The sequence below is a fragment of the Salvelinus sp. IW2-2015 genome, unplaced genomic scaffold, assembly GCF_002910315.2.
Source record: "Salvelinus sp. IW2-2015 unplaced genomic scaffold, ASM291031v2 Un_scaffold3414, whole genome shotgun sequence".
Taxonomy (NCBI): Eukaryota; Metazoa; Chordata; class Actinopteri; order Salmoniformes; family Salmonidae; genus Salvelinus; species Salvelinus sp. IW2-2015.
The window spans coordinates 745-13,376 of NW_019944694.1; the positions used below are offsets into that span (position 1 = coordinate 745).

Below are 12,632 nucleotides of genomic sequence, written 5' to 3' on the forward strand. Positions count from 1 at the left end.
AACAATTCACAAAGTTGACAGTGTTAGTATTAGAGCTGTGATGATCTGCCTGGTTGTGTTTGTCCTCAGGGCCACAGCGACTGGTGTGGAGGACTCTCCTTTAGCAACCTCTATGCAGATGAACAGCGATGGCCACAGAATCCCACCCACCTGAACAGTACGAACACACAGTGGAACATGAGTAATTCATTTAAATTCATTTTATTTCCTGAGAGGGAACATAATTCATTGTTGAGATATGATGGTCTATATGAAACATCTAAACTAAATACCATTTAGAGGCGACATAGCCCACACATCAAATGCTCTCTGTTATTGAAAATATATATTTTTAAATGTTATGAAAGGTCTTCATTCATACATGTCGTATGATTATCAGTCATATTCCAATGATGTTATGATGATGACCTTAATAACAGTAATTGTTTGATTGTGTAGTTCAGTCGATGACGTGGTAAACATGGAGCATGTGCTGAACTCACTGGAGAGGGTCATTCTCACCATCTTCCTCTCCATCATCATCATCATGACTGTTCTGGGAAACCTGCTGGTGATGGTGGCGCTCTGCAAGGACAGACATCTTCGGTAAGCCCACTTCCTGTTACATGTAGGTCACGTCCTGTCAAATCAAAGGATTTTTCTAATTTGGGCAAATGTCCATGCTCCACCCTCTTTCCTCTCTCCTCCGTGCTCCGGAAACCAATAAGTGGTCGAGTGGCGAACGGAAAAGTGTCCTCCCCTCCTCGATAGCCACCTTTCATTGAGGAAAGTCATGTGTCCTTCGCGGAAGAGTTTTGAAATCTGCCACACCACCTTTGAATCAGCTTTTGTTTTGTCGAAGGAGAAAACCATGCACACGTTCTAAAACAATGTTCTACTTATTGTTTTATCTATAAAATGTCTTGCACAACTAACTGAATTTGTTTTRATCACTTCACACATTTATTTTGGGATCCATCCCTGCAAACGTAATTTTCCTGATGATGTGCGAGTGGAGAAGGAGAGTCTCATTTCATACAAGCACTCCTCGCCGCCTCTCCTCGATTACCTTTGACCCTTTTCAAAAGGAGGTGAGAGTACGGAGGAGAGAGGACGCAGGAGCAAATCCAATTGAGAAAACGCCTAAGTGCTCAAACGAGGAAATGGGAACCCTTTAAAGCACAACAAAAAATGTGTGCTGTTGGGAGTACTCAAGGGCTAGAGTTGAGAACCACTGCTTTAGAGTGTGCTTTTTAGCACAGAGATAGATAGTATAGTTGTGTTTACATCCTGCGTCCCACCATCTCTAGAGAACATTATCTTATTGCTGTGTGTCAACAAGTCTGTATATTTGCTTCTAGGGGATTCTCATATGGGCCTTTTGTTAAGCACACTGTTTTCTATAAAATGACATATGAAGTCATGTACAGAAAAATATTGGACAGAATTGAATTGAAGTAGGACATGTGTGATTGACAGACTGATGAATATGCCACCTTCTGGCTATTGGGTGACAAACAAAGCAGCTGTTCTCACATTAGACACTGGCATTGTTTCTGTCATGTTCTATGTTTTTGCGGTATGGTTTTAAAGAGTTATGAGGAAAAAAAGGTTGTTCTGTCTAGTGCAGATCAGTCGATCATTTTAAAAGCTAGATAAAAAATATCGTTATCTTTGCATTCAACTCATGCGCCTTTCTGGAAATGAATGAAAATGKAATTTTTCCCCTTCTCCCTCAAGGAAAAAGAAGACCAACTACTTCATAGTGTCGTTGGCGTTTGCAGACCTCCTGGTTGCTGTGGTTGTCATGCCATTTGCAGCCATTGAGCTGACCACAGGTCAGTGGAGGTATGGGGAGATCTTCTGTCTGGTCAGGACCTCGTTGGATGTGTTTCTGACCACTGCATCTATCCTACACCTGTGCTGCATAGCACTGGACAGGTGAGCAATGAACATAGTGAAAAACATCCCTTCACTTTGGTAATCATTGCAAAACTATTGCAAACTGTTGCCACGCCCCCCAGCCCAGTCACCTTGATGCATCCATTCAGCCTAACACCCAGCTGTGTGTTAGCATTAGCACATGTCTTGGAGGGCCCTTCTCTAGCACCTCTCTGTCCTTCTCTGTCCTTAAGCACATGGCAGCCTGTCATGGCTGATACATGAGCAGATATGTTGTCCTGTCCTGCACCTGCCCCATACAGTCAAAAGTCACTGGAGTAAGTCACCTGCTAGCTCACCCCCTCGCTCCAAACACAAATCTAATATATGCTTCTCCACAGGACCAGGGCCGGATTACCGAACAGGTATGCAGGGCACGTGCCCCGGCCCCGGGCCCCCGACCTCCAGTGGGCCCTCAACAAATTATTATTATTTTTAAATTTGGGGGAGTTTGTGGGCCCCCTGTAGGTCACCTACTCAGATAGCATATGATAGCACAATGTGTATAATTGCAGAAAATTCGTTTTAAAAACTCAAATCCGAAACGGAAATCTGTTTTACTGAGCTAAAGGCTAGAGCTGCCTCTCTTTCAAGGAGCGGGACACTAATCTGGACGCTTATACAAAATTACGCAATGACCTCCGACGAACCATCAAACAGGTTAAGCGTCAATACAGGACTAAGATTGAATCCTACTACACCGGCTCTGATGGATGTGGCAGGGCCTGCTAACTATCACGGATTACAAAAGGAAACCCAGACGCGAGCTGCCCGTAGACGCAAGCCTAACAGAAAAGCGAAATACCTTTTATGCTCACTTTGAGGCAAGCAACCCTGAACCATGCATGAGAGCACCAGCTGTTCCGGACAACTGTGTGATCTTTCACTCCATAGGTAATGTGAGTAAGACCTTTAAACAGGTTAACATTCACAAGGCCGCTGGGCCACATGGAATACGAGGATGTGTACTCAGAGCATGCGCTGACCAGCTCGCAAGTGTTTTCACTGACATTTTCAACCTATCCCTGACCCGGTCTGTAATACCAACTTGTTTCAAGCAGGCCACCATAGTCCCCATGCCAATGCCAAGGTAACCTACCTAAATGACTAAATCTGAGTAGCACTCATATCTATATCTATGAAAGGTTGGTCATGGCTTACATCAACACCAACATCACAGACACCCTGGACCCATTCCAATTAATATACCGGCCCAACAGATCCACTGATGACACAATCTCTATTGCATTCCACACTTTTAATTGACTACAGCTCAGCATTCAACACCATAGTGCCCTACAAGCTCATCACCAAGCGCAGGACCCTGGGACTGAACACCTCCCTCTGCAACTGGATCCTGGACTTCCCGACCGGCCAACCCCAGGCGGTGAGGGTAGGCAACAACACATCCACCATGTTGATCATCAACACGGGGCCCCTCAGGGGTGTGTGCTTCATCCCCTCCTGTATTCCCTGTTCACCTACGACTGTGTGGCCGCGTACGACTCCAACACCATCATCAAGTTTGCTGATGCCAAATAGGTGGTAGCACTGATCACCGACAACAATGAAGCAGCCTATAGGGAGGCGGTCAGAGACCTGGCAGTGTGGTGCCAGGACAACAACCTCTCTCTCAATGTCAGCAAGACAAAGGAGCTGATCATGGACTACAGGAAACYGAGGGATGAGCACACCCCCATCCACATCAATAGGGCTGCTGTGGAGATGGTCAAGAGTTTCAAGTTCCTCGGTGTCCACATCACAAAGGAATGAACATGGTCCACACACACCCACACAGTTGTGAAGGGGCAGAGGAAAGCCCAAATAAATGTCTAAGACATCCAGCCATCTAAAGGCCTTTGCAGACTGTACGATTTTAGCCGTCTTATGCCACGATTTTGTCGTCCCAGACAAAGTTTCCACGRCATGGGAAAATTCTTACATTGTAAACGATTGTCGGACATCTTGGCTTGTTCAGTGTGACAGGGTCTAGGTCTACTGGTGACTGACCAATAAGAACACGATTGGCACACAACAATAATTCTGACTAGTCAGAATAATATAATAGTTTGATTTAAACGTTTACATGTTATGTGGAAGAAGAACCATTTCCTAATAATCTTGTTTACATGACACATCTGAAGTCAGTCTACCTGATGAAATCTTGATAAATGCACAAGATCGGCAATCAAAATAAACGTTTTACCACAGCGACCATGTTATTTTGGGGAAACCTATTTGATTCAGAGTTTGGACATACACTCAGTGTATTAGGTACACCACCCTGTTCAAAAAATACTTTGCTCGTGCAGACAGTAAGTCACGTGGCCATGGCTTGCTATATAAAGCAGGCAGACAGGCATTGAAGCAATCAGTTACTGTTCAATTGAACATTAGAATGGGCAAAACGAGTGACCTAGGTGACTTTGAGCGTGGCATGATCGTCGGTGCCAGACGCGCCCGTCTCACGGATGGGCTATTGCAGCAGACGACCACGACCCCAACGGGTTCCCCGCTTATCAGTTAAAAACAAGAAGAAGCGGCTCCAGCGTGCACGCGATCACTGAAACTAACACAATTTGTAGAGTACATGCTCCCAAGAATTCAGGCCATAAGACTGCTGAACAAGACTGCTAAATAGCTAATCAAATGACTACACACAGTCACACAGACACTTTCACACTCCTGTTGTGAAAGTWAAAAAATCCTGTTTGCCGAGTCACTTTACCCCTACTATATGTACATAGTTACCTTAATTATCTCGTACCCCTGCACATCACCTCGGTACTGGTACTCTTGACATATGATGACCCAGTGAGTGAGTTAATTTTCCCGCCAAATCCAGAAGAATAAACTTATCCGGCAAGCTCGTGAATGAGGACTGTTGCAGCTGTAGGAAGTCTACCAGTGCAGCCAGGCACTGAGTGGAATTACTTTTTGACGGACCAATGGGAAAGGCGTTGTGGCTGACTGAAAGCTGTGAGTAAAAAGTTAACGTTACTGATCATCCATTCAGGTTACAGTTTTTCTCGATTGCTAAGACACTTTTAATGAAACTGGAGTCCACTTGATCTCTAAGTCATTTCTCATTGCTTTCGCACACAATGCAAATGCTAAGCACATTATTGAAAAACAGTAAACACAACTCTCTATAAAAGGTGCCATTTGAGTAAATCGTGAAAAACAAAATTTAAACATTTGGTGACAGCTGATACAAATTATTCCCATGAATGCGAACCTCTTCCGCACGTGTGCAAAACTTATATGCACAATTTCTTCAATCAGCAATCAGTCCTTATTCATGCATAAAAGAGGTCAAATCTGAGTTGCTGTTTGCAAGAATGGACCAAGTAAGAGGCCAAGGAAAAGGACAAAGGTGAGGTACTGTAGAGGGACCCATAGAAGAAGATAGTTCAGCTCTCAGTTAAAATGGAAAAAGGTCAAATAAAGCCTTTTGTTTCTGGATATTCATGCTCTTGAATTACATTTAAGGAAAAAATAATACAGCCCATGCTGTGATAATATAATTTACTTGCCTTTTATGGTGCATGCTATAATTATAGTATCAACAAATGGCACAGACATATGAAAGAGGGTTAACCAGGTTAGGGTATATTGATAGTTGTAGTTAGTACAGTGCCTTCAGAAAGTATTCACACCTCTTGGCTTTTCTCACGTTTTGTTGTGTTACAGCCTGAATTTAAAATGGATTAATACAAAATTCACTGGCCTACATACAATACCCCATAATGTCAAAGTGGAATTATGTTTTTAATGTAAAACAAATTAAAAGCTGAAATGTCCTGAGTCAATAAGTATTCAACCCTTTTGGCAAGCCTAAATAAGTTCAGAAGTATAATAGAGTTTAACATGATTTTTGAATGACTACCTTATCTCTGTATCACACACATACAATTATCTTTAAGGTCCCTCAGTCGAGCAGTGAATTTCAAACACAGATTCAACCACAAAGACCACAAGAAGGGCACCAATTAGTAGATGGGTAAAAAATAAAAAGCACACATTGAATATCCCTCTGAGCATGGTGAAGTTACGTATATTAATTACACTTTGGATGGTGTGTCAATAAAACCCAGTCACTAAAAGATACAGGCTACCTTACTAACTCAGGTGCCGGAGAGGAAGGAAACCAACTTTAAAACAGTTACAGAGTTTAATGGCTGTGATAGGAGAACAAAGAGGATGGATCAACAACATTGTAGTTACTCCACAATACTAACCTAATTGACAGAGTGAAAATAAGGAAGCCTGAACAGAATAAAAATATTCCAAAACATGCATCCTGTTTTAAAACAAGGCACTAAAGTAATACTACAACAAATATGGCAAAGCAATCCACTTCTTGTCCTGAATACAACGTTTTTCAGGAGTAAAAAGAAACAGAATGGAGCTAAGCACAGGCAAATCCTAGAGGAAACCTGGTTCAGTCTGCTTTCCACCAGACACTGGGAGAAGAATTCACCTTTCAGCAGGACAATAACCTAAAATACAAGGACAAATCTACACTGGAGTTTTTTACCAAGAAGAAAGTGAATGTTCCTGAGTGGCCTAGTTACCGTTTTGACTTAAATATGCTTGAAAATCTATGGCAAGAAAATGGTTGTCTAGCAATGATCAACAACCAATTTGACAGAGCTTGAAGAATTTTGAAAAGAGTAATGGGCAAATGTTGCACAATCCAGGTGTGGAAATCTCTTAGAGACTTACCCAGAAAGACTCACAGCTGTAATCGCTGCCAACGGTGATTCTAAAGCCCAAATCAAACGAAAAGCATTTAGATTGTTTACGGTGTGAATGAGCGCGTACACGCTGGAAATAGAATGCACGGTAGTGAATGAGAGAAAACAGACGTGGCGCGAGCATCAATGCCGTCAACGGCATCATGTACTTCAAATTAGAAAGCAAGTCAATTTTTCTTACGCGTACGCGAAGCAATACTGGTAAAGTGAGCGGAAATTTGCCAGAAAATAGACTGTTTGTGAATTGCTATGTCTGGACTTTTAAAAAGTGTCTATTTTTTGTTGATAAGTTTAGCTGCCAGTGCCAGTAATACATATTTAAAAACAATAATGTCATGCCTACCTTTGTTGATTTTGAGCACAGGCATACGGCCTATGCAGGCTACGACTGGGAAACTCGCAGAACTCTGTTCAAGAGGGAATACTGCTATGTAGAAAGAATGAGACTAGCTAAATTCTATATCAACTCCTAGGGTGCATTAGCTGCAACTCTCCTCATGTTTGTGAGCTGACGTAACAGGAGGCAGGTACAGGGCTCCCGTAGGACATACAGTATAAGGTGAGTCAAAAGGAACACACAACAATAATTCACAAAGCGAACATAACATATTACAACTGTTTATTTTTGGATTCTCATGACCATTAAGTTGGCATACACTCGGCAGTGTAATGTGAATTGACTCTCTCTACTCTCGCATGCAAATTTTGACGCCGTTGGCGACGTCTGTCTGTGTGGTTTCGGCTTAACATGTTTTCATTCAGGGGGTTGAAAAGTTATATAATCAAGATATATTAGTGTTTTATTTTTCATGAATTTCAAAAAATGTTTTAGAATATTTCTTCCACTTTTACATTTCAGAGTATTTTGTGTAGATCGTTGACAAAAAATTACAATTAAATCCATTTTAATCCCACTTTGTAGCACCACAAAATGTGAAAAAAGTCAAGGGGTGTGAATACGTTCTGAAGGCACTGTATTTAATGGGCCATTGTGTAACATATTTGTATGTTTTGTTGTATGTTTTGATAGAAGTAGTTGATTTTGTGTCATGTATTTAATGTTTTGATGGAAAATTCCACCCCAAAATTATCTTTTGGTATTTGTTTCATTAGMCGATTGTCGACATAGTCCCAAAATGTTTTGCTTGTCAGCACTCAAGTTTTCAAYATATGTAACTTTCAAAATACAGAAATCATCCCCTGTATAATGCCATTTTGCATCATATGATGCTGCAAGCTATTTTCATGTGCTGTGTGTGAAAGCAGAAATGTAAGGTTTTTGTTGAAGATAGCTATATCAGTGCCTGTACAAAACCTGTCTTCTGTAGGCCTACTGTGTGCGGCATTGTTTCCCCTCAGCTAACTTATCTTAGCTTGCTATCTAGCTAACCAAACGTTAGATTTTACTTAGCTAGGAGTATTCCCTGTCTCTGAGTTAATGTAGCCCTTTCCTGTAGTCAAATGACCAAATCACCCTCTAGTGGCCTCATGGGTGGAATATTATTCATATTTTTCATAATTTCATAATTAATAAACATTGGGTTTTCTTAACTGGTGTTTCTATGTCAAATGGTTCTGTTCAATTTCAGTCTTATATGATGTATATCAAGTATAGTATTGGGATGCAAACTTAAAATTAAATACATTTCAATTCTATATCTGACATGTTGCAGGTATCTTTTTTTTTAAGCCCATACCCATGTGTGTAAGGTGTATACTTTTGTTCAAAGTAGATTTGTACCAAGAAACATTCTGTGTGTGCCCATTGCAGTAAAATGAACATGGTTGGGAGCTACAGTAGTTGGCAAGCTTATAATTCATGCTTTTATGGTGGTTCAGTTACTTTATGGTTTTTAGCCTAATTATTTCCATGAGTTAGCTAGCTAGCTAGTCTCAGTCTGGATGCAGGCACATTTACTTTAACGTTAGGTGGCTATAGCTAGCTAGCTACAAATTGAAATTAAAGGAGTGTCTCAATTGTTCAGCCAAATTTAAACTATCCAATTAGACTCTCCACTTAAACGTTGTCATGTCTTTGTCCCCCAGATACTAAAGGCGGCATGGCCCTGAGAGTACTTATCCCACCAGCAGTGTACAGAGTGCAGGCAGCTACAAATGGAAATGAAAGTAGTATCTCAAATGTTTATCCACGTTTGTCCATTTTGACTGCCCCCTAAAATCTTGTTACGTCTGTATTCCCCAGATACAGATACTAAAGACGTGTGTGACAAGTTGGAAAGAAGACTGCCTGCCCAAGCATTGATCATGCCCGAAAGTCATACTGTAAGTATACATGTGGAATATTGAATTCTATTTAATATGTAATACTGTAAACCATGCACAAAGGGTCTGGACTCAACTCAATGCAGATTAACGTCCTGCACACAGCAATAGACTGTATAGGAGTAGAGCATGTTCTGAGCAATAGGAAAGGCCACAATTTGTGTTTGCGTGTATGTATGTTTGTGTGTGCATGCGTGCGCGGGCTTGTGCAAAAGTGTCGTGATCATTTTTCAACATTTATAATATTCTCTAATCCCCAGGTTGTTACAAATATGTCTGAATAACTCTGCCAGGCGACCAAAAGAACAAGAGACCCGAACCCTTTGTTGTGACTCTCGGGGACAATCACCTCTACTCCCTGGCATTTACCATCATGAATGGGCAGGCTCTGGAGCAGAAGACATTATGTTTCGTTGTTGTTGTTGTTTGACATAAAATCATGTTTAACATGTATACTTGGTASGGGCCGTGGGGTGGTTACTTTTCTTCAGCCCCATTCCTCAGCTTTAATTGGTAGGACTGCTGTGATATTCAAATAGTGGATTGTGCTTCTAAAATGTTGGTTGATTTGTGTCTTTCTTATTTGTTTTTTTATCTTTTGCATGACTTCATTTTGTAGTTGAAATTAAGAGCTGAAAAATAAACATTTGTGTAGTAACGTTGTAACTTTGATTGTTAGAAGTATTTGTACTTTAAGAACATTTGCAGATTCTGTAATAGAGAGAAGGTAGAAAAAGATAACTCAGCAAGAAACTAAGAAATMAACACTGCTGGGTAAATAAAAATACAAATAAAATACAAAATAATGATAACCCAGCCATAAAGTAATAAATAACCCTCTGCTGGGTTAAAGATACATGAATAACAATAACCCAGCAAGAGTAAAAACCAACCCACTGCTGGGTCAAAATAACCTAGTGCCAGGTATCAATCAAATGTATTTATAAAGCCCTTAATGAATAAGGAATAAGGAATGAGTCATCATTGCCAATATTTTGGTATGTACATAGCAGGTAGATACTTGTGGCCTGTAGATATAAGTATTATTCAGAAAACCACTATCAATAGATTACAGGTTTTGTCCTCAGTTGAATCTATGATGTTGTTGATGTTGTTATATTATTTTGATACTGTAGGTACTATGCGATCTGCTGCCAGCCGCTGGTGTACAGGACTAAGATGACTCCCGTCAGAGTGGCCCTAATGCTGGGGGGATGCTGGGTCATCGCCTCCTTCATCTCCTTCCTTCCCATCATGCAAAGCTGGCATGCCATCGGCATAGAGGACATTGTYAGTCTGTAAGCAGCTGTGGCCTGCCTGTCTATCTGATGGTTCTACTACAGACAGTCTTGCTCTGTAGTCTAAGTCGTTTGATCTAAATCATTTATATGCTAGATGTTTTGAACTACCATGAATTGTTTTGTTGATCRTTGAAAATGTGGACCGATGTTAAGTGAAGGACACATGGTTAAAACAACAAGCATTACATTTTTTATTTGAATAACATTTCAAGTTCGTAGAATGGTGTTGTAGTAGTCATAAAACAATTCTACTATTCACAGCCCTTTTCAGCAACAATGTTTGAATAGTTTTTAATGTTTGGACAAAGTGCTGATTTCGAGCTGCTCAGATCATGAACTGTTCATCCATCAAGCTCTTTGGGGAGAGCAAACAAAGAACTCTTTTAGTTCTAAAAATAGRACTATGACTCATTGTTTCACCTTTGACATCTGAAAAAACGTATCTCTGTCAAATGATGACACTGATTATTGTTTACAAAATTCAAATTATCCATATACACTGACTGTACAAAACATTAGGAACACCTTCCTAATATTGAGTTGCACCCCCTTTTCCCCTCAGAACAGCCTCAATTTGTCGGGGCATGGACTATAAGGTGTCAAAAGCGTCCCACAGTGAAGCTGGCCCATGTTGACTCCAATGCTTCACACAGTTATGTCAAGTTGTCTGGCTGTCCTTTGGGTTGTGGACCATTCTTGATACACACGGAAACTGTTGAGCGTGAAAATACCCAGCATTGTTGCAGTTCTTGTCACACTCAAACCGGTGTGCCTGGCACCTACTACCATACCCTGTTCAAAGGCACTTAAATATTTTGTCTTGCCCATTCACCCTCTGAATGGCACGCATAAATAATACATGTTTCAGTTGTCGCTAGGTTTAAACACCCTTCTTTATTAACTTGTCTCCTCCCCTTCATCTACACTGATTGAAGTGGATTTAACAGGTGACATCAATAAAGGATCATAGCATTCACCTGGATTCACCTGGTCAGTCTATGTCATGGAAAGAGCAGATATTTCTAATGTTTTGTTCTCACAGTGCAAGTGCCGTCCAAGTGCACTCAACCATCCTAGGCTAAAGCTACCACTACCATTTACATAGACATAAACACCCAAGAACATTCCAAGCGCACTGAGATCTAAACACTGGAGTCAGTGCTGAGCACAATTCACAGCTACCAGTTTATGAACACAAATAATACTATATGTCAACGTCTACCCGTTCATAGTTTGTTTTAAGAGAGTCAGTAAATGGACATTAAGCAATCGTTACACTCTCGCTTGAAGGGGATACAAGCGTGTCACTATTCCATATGTGGATGTGGATACAACAGAACGCACATGCCTCTTACTGTATGTGGATCTGCTTGTTCATTGATTGTTCTCTCTCTGCATGCTGTCTGTCTCCAGATTGAGGAGAGGAAGTTTAGCAGCAGCAGCAGCAGCAACAAGACCAACTGTGTATTCGTGGTGAACCGTCCGCATGCTCTCATCTGCTCCGCCGTGGCCTTCTACGTTCCCCTGGGCCTCATGGTGCTGGCCTACCAGCGCATCTACATCACCGCCATGGGCCACGCGCGGCAGATCGGCACGCTGCAGCGGGCAGGCTCCGCCCACTACTCGGCGCCCCCCCAGCACTACCTCAGCTCCGAGCAGCAGGGCTCCAGTCGCATGCGCATAGAGACCAAAGCTGCCAAGACCCTGGCTGTCATCATGGGCTGCTTCTGTCTCTGCTGGGCCCCGTTCTTCATCACCAACGTGGTGGACCCCTTCATCCACTACAGTGTGCCCTGGCAGATGTGGACCGCCTGGCTGTGGCTTGGCTATATTAACTCTGGCCTTAACCCCTTTCTCTACGCCTTCCTGAACAGGGCCTTCAGACGGGCCTTCCTCATGGTACTGTGTTGTGGTGGTGAGAGATACGTACGCCAGGGGAGCTACGGCCCCACCAGACGCTACTCTGGATCTGTCAACGGGACCTCCATCGCACTCAGGTAAGGAACTGATACTGGACCCCCCACACGTGTCCTACCTTTTATCATTTAGCCTTGAATTAAGATCATTCTCTCTCAGGCACAGACACATAATGTTCCCTCAGGTAGGTGGGTTAAGCTGAGTCTCTGGTGCCCTATCTTACTTCTAATACATTTTGATTCATCTGAGATGAGATATTGCCCAAGACGTTTGTGTCACATCCTGGTCTGTTTCACCTGTCTTTGTGCTTGTCCTGTCGAGTCCTACCAGCGTGTTCCTGTGTTTCCTGTGCTCTCGTTTTTGTTACTGCAATGCCTTATGAAGGCAGGCCAAAGATAAGTCAAGGCAGGCAAAGGGTCGTAATCCAACTCAGAGTCATGCAGGTACAGCT

The 12,632-nt window shown here is 42.0% G+C and overlaps 1 protein-coding gene across 1 annotated transcript in view; it reads left to right on the forward strand.

The window, feature by feature from the left end:
• The first annotated feature begins 453 nt into the window (after positions 1-453).
• Positions 454-12,632, forward strand: part of LOC112075813 (5-hydroxytryptamine receptor 4-like) — a 46,826-nt gene continuing 34,647 nt past the window's right edge. The window contains exons 1-4 of the mRNA XM_024142749.2: positions 454-585; positions 1,720-1,920; positions 10,100-10,253; positions 11,678-12,261. Coding sequence (XP_023998517.1) covers positions 461-585; positions 1,720-1,920; positions 10,100-10,253; positions 11,678-12,261 — 1,064 coding nt within the window. The 5' untranslated portion in view covers positions 454-460. The remainder of the gene's footprint in view (positions 586-1,719; positions 1,921-10,099; positions 10,254-11,677; positions 12,262-12,632) is intronic.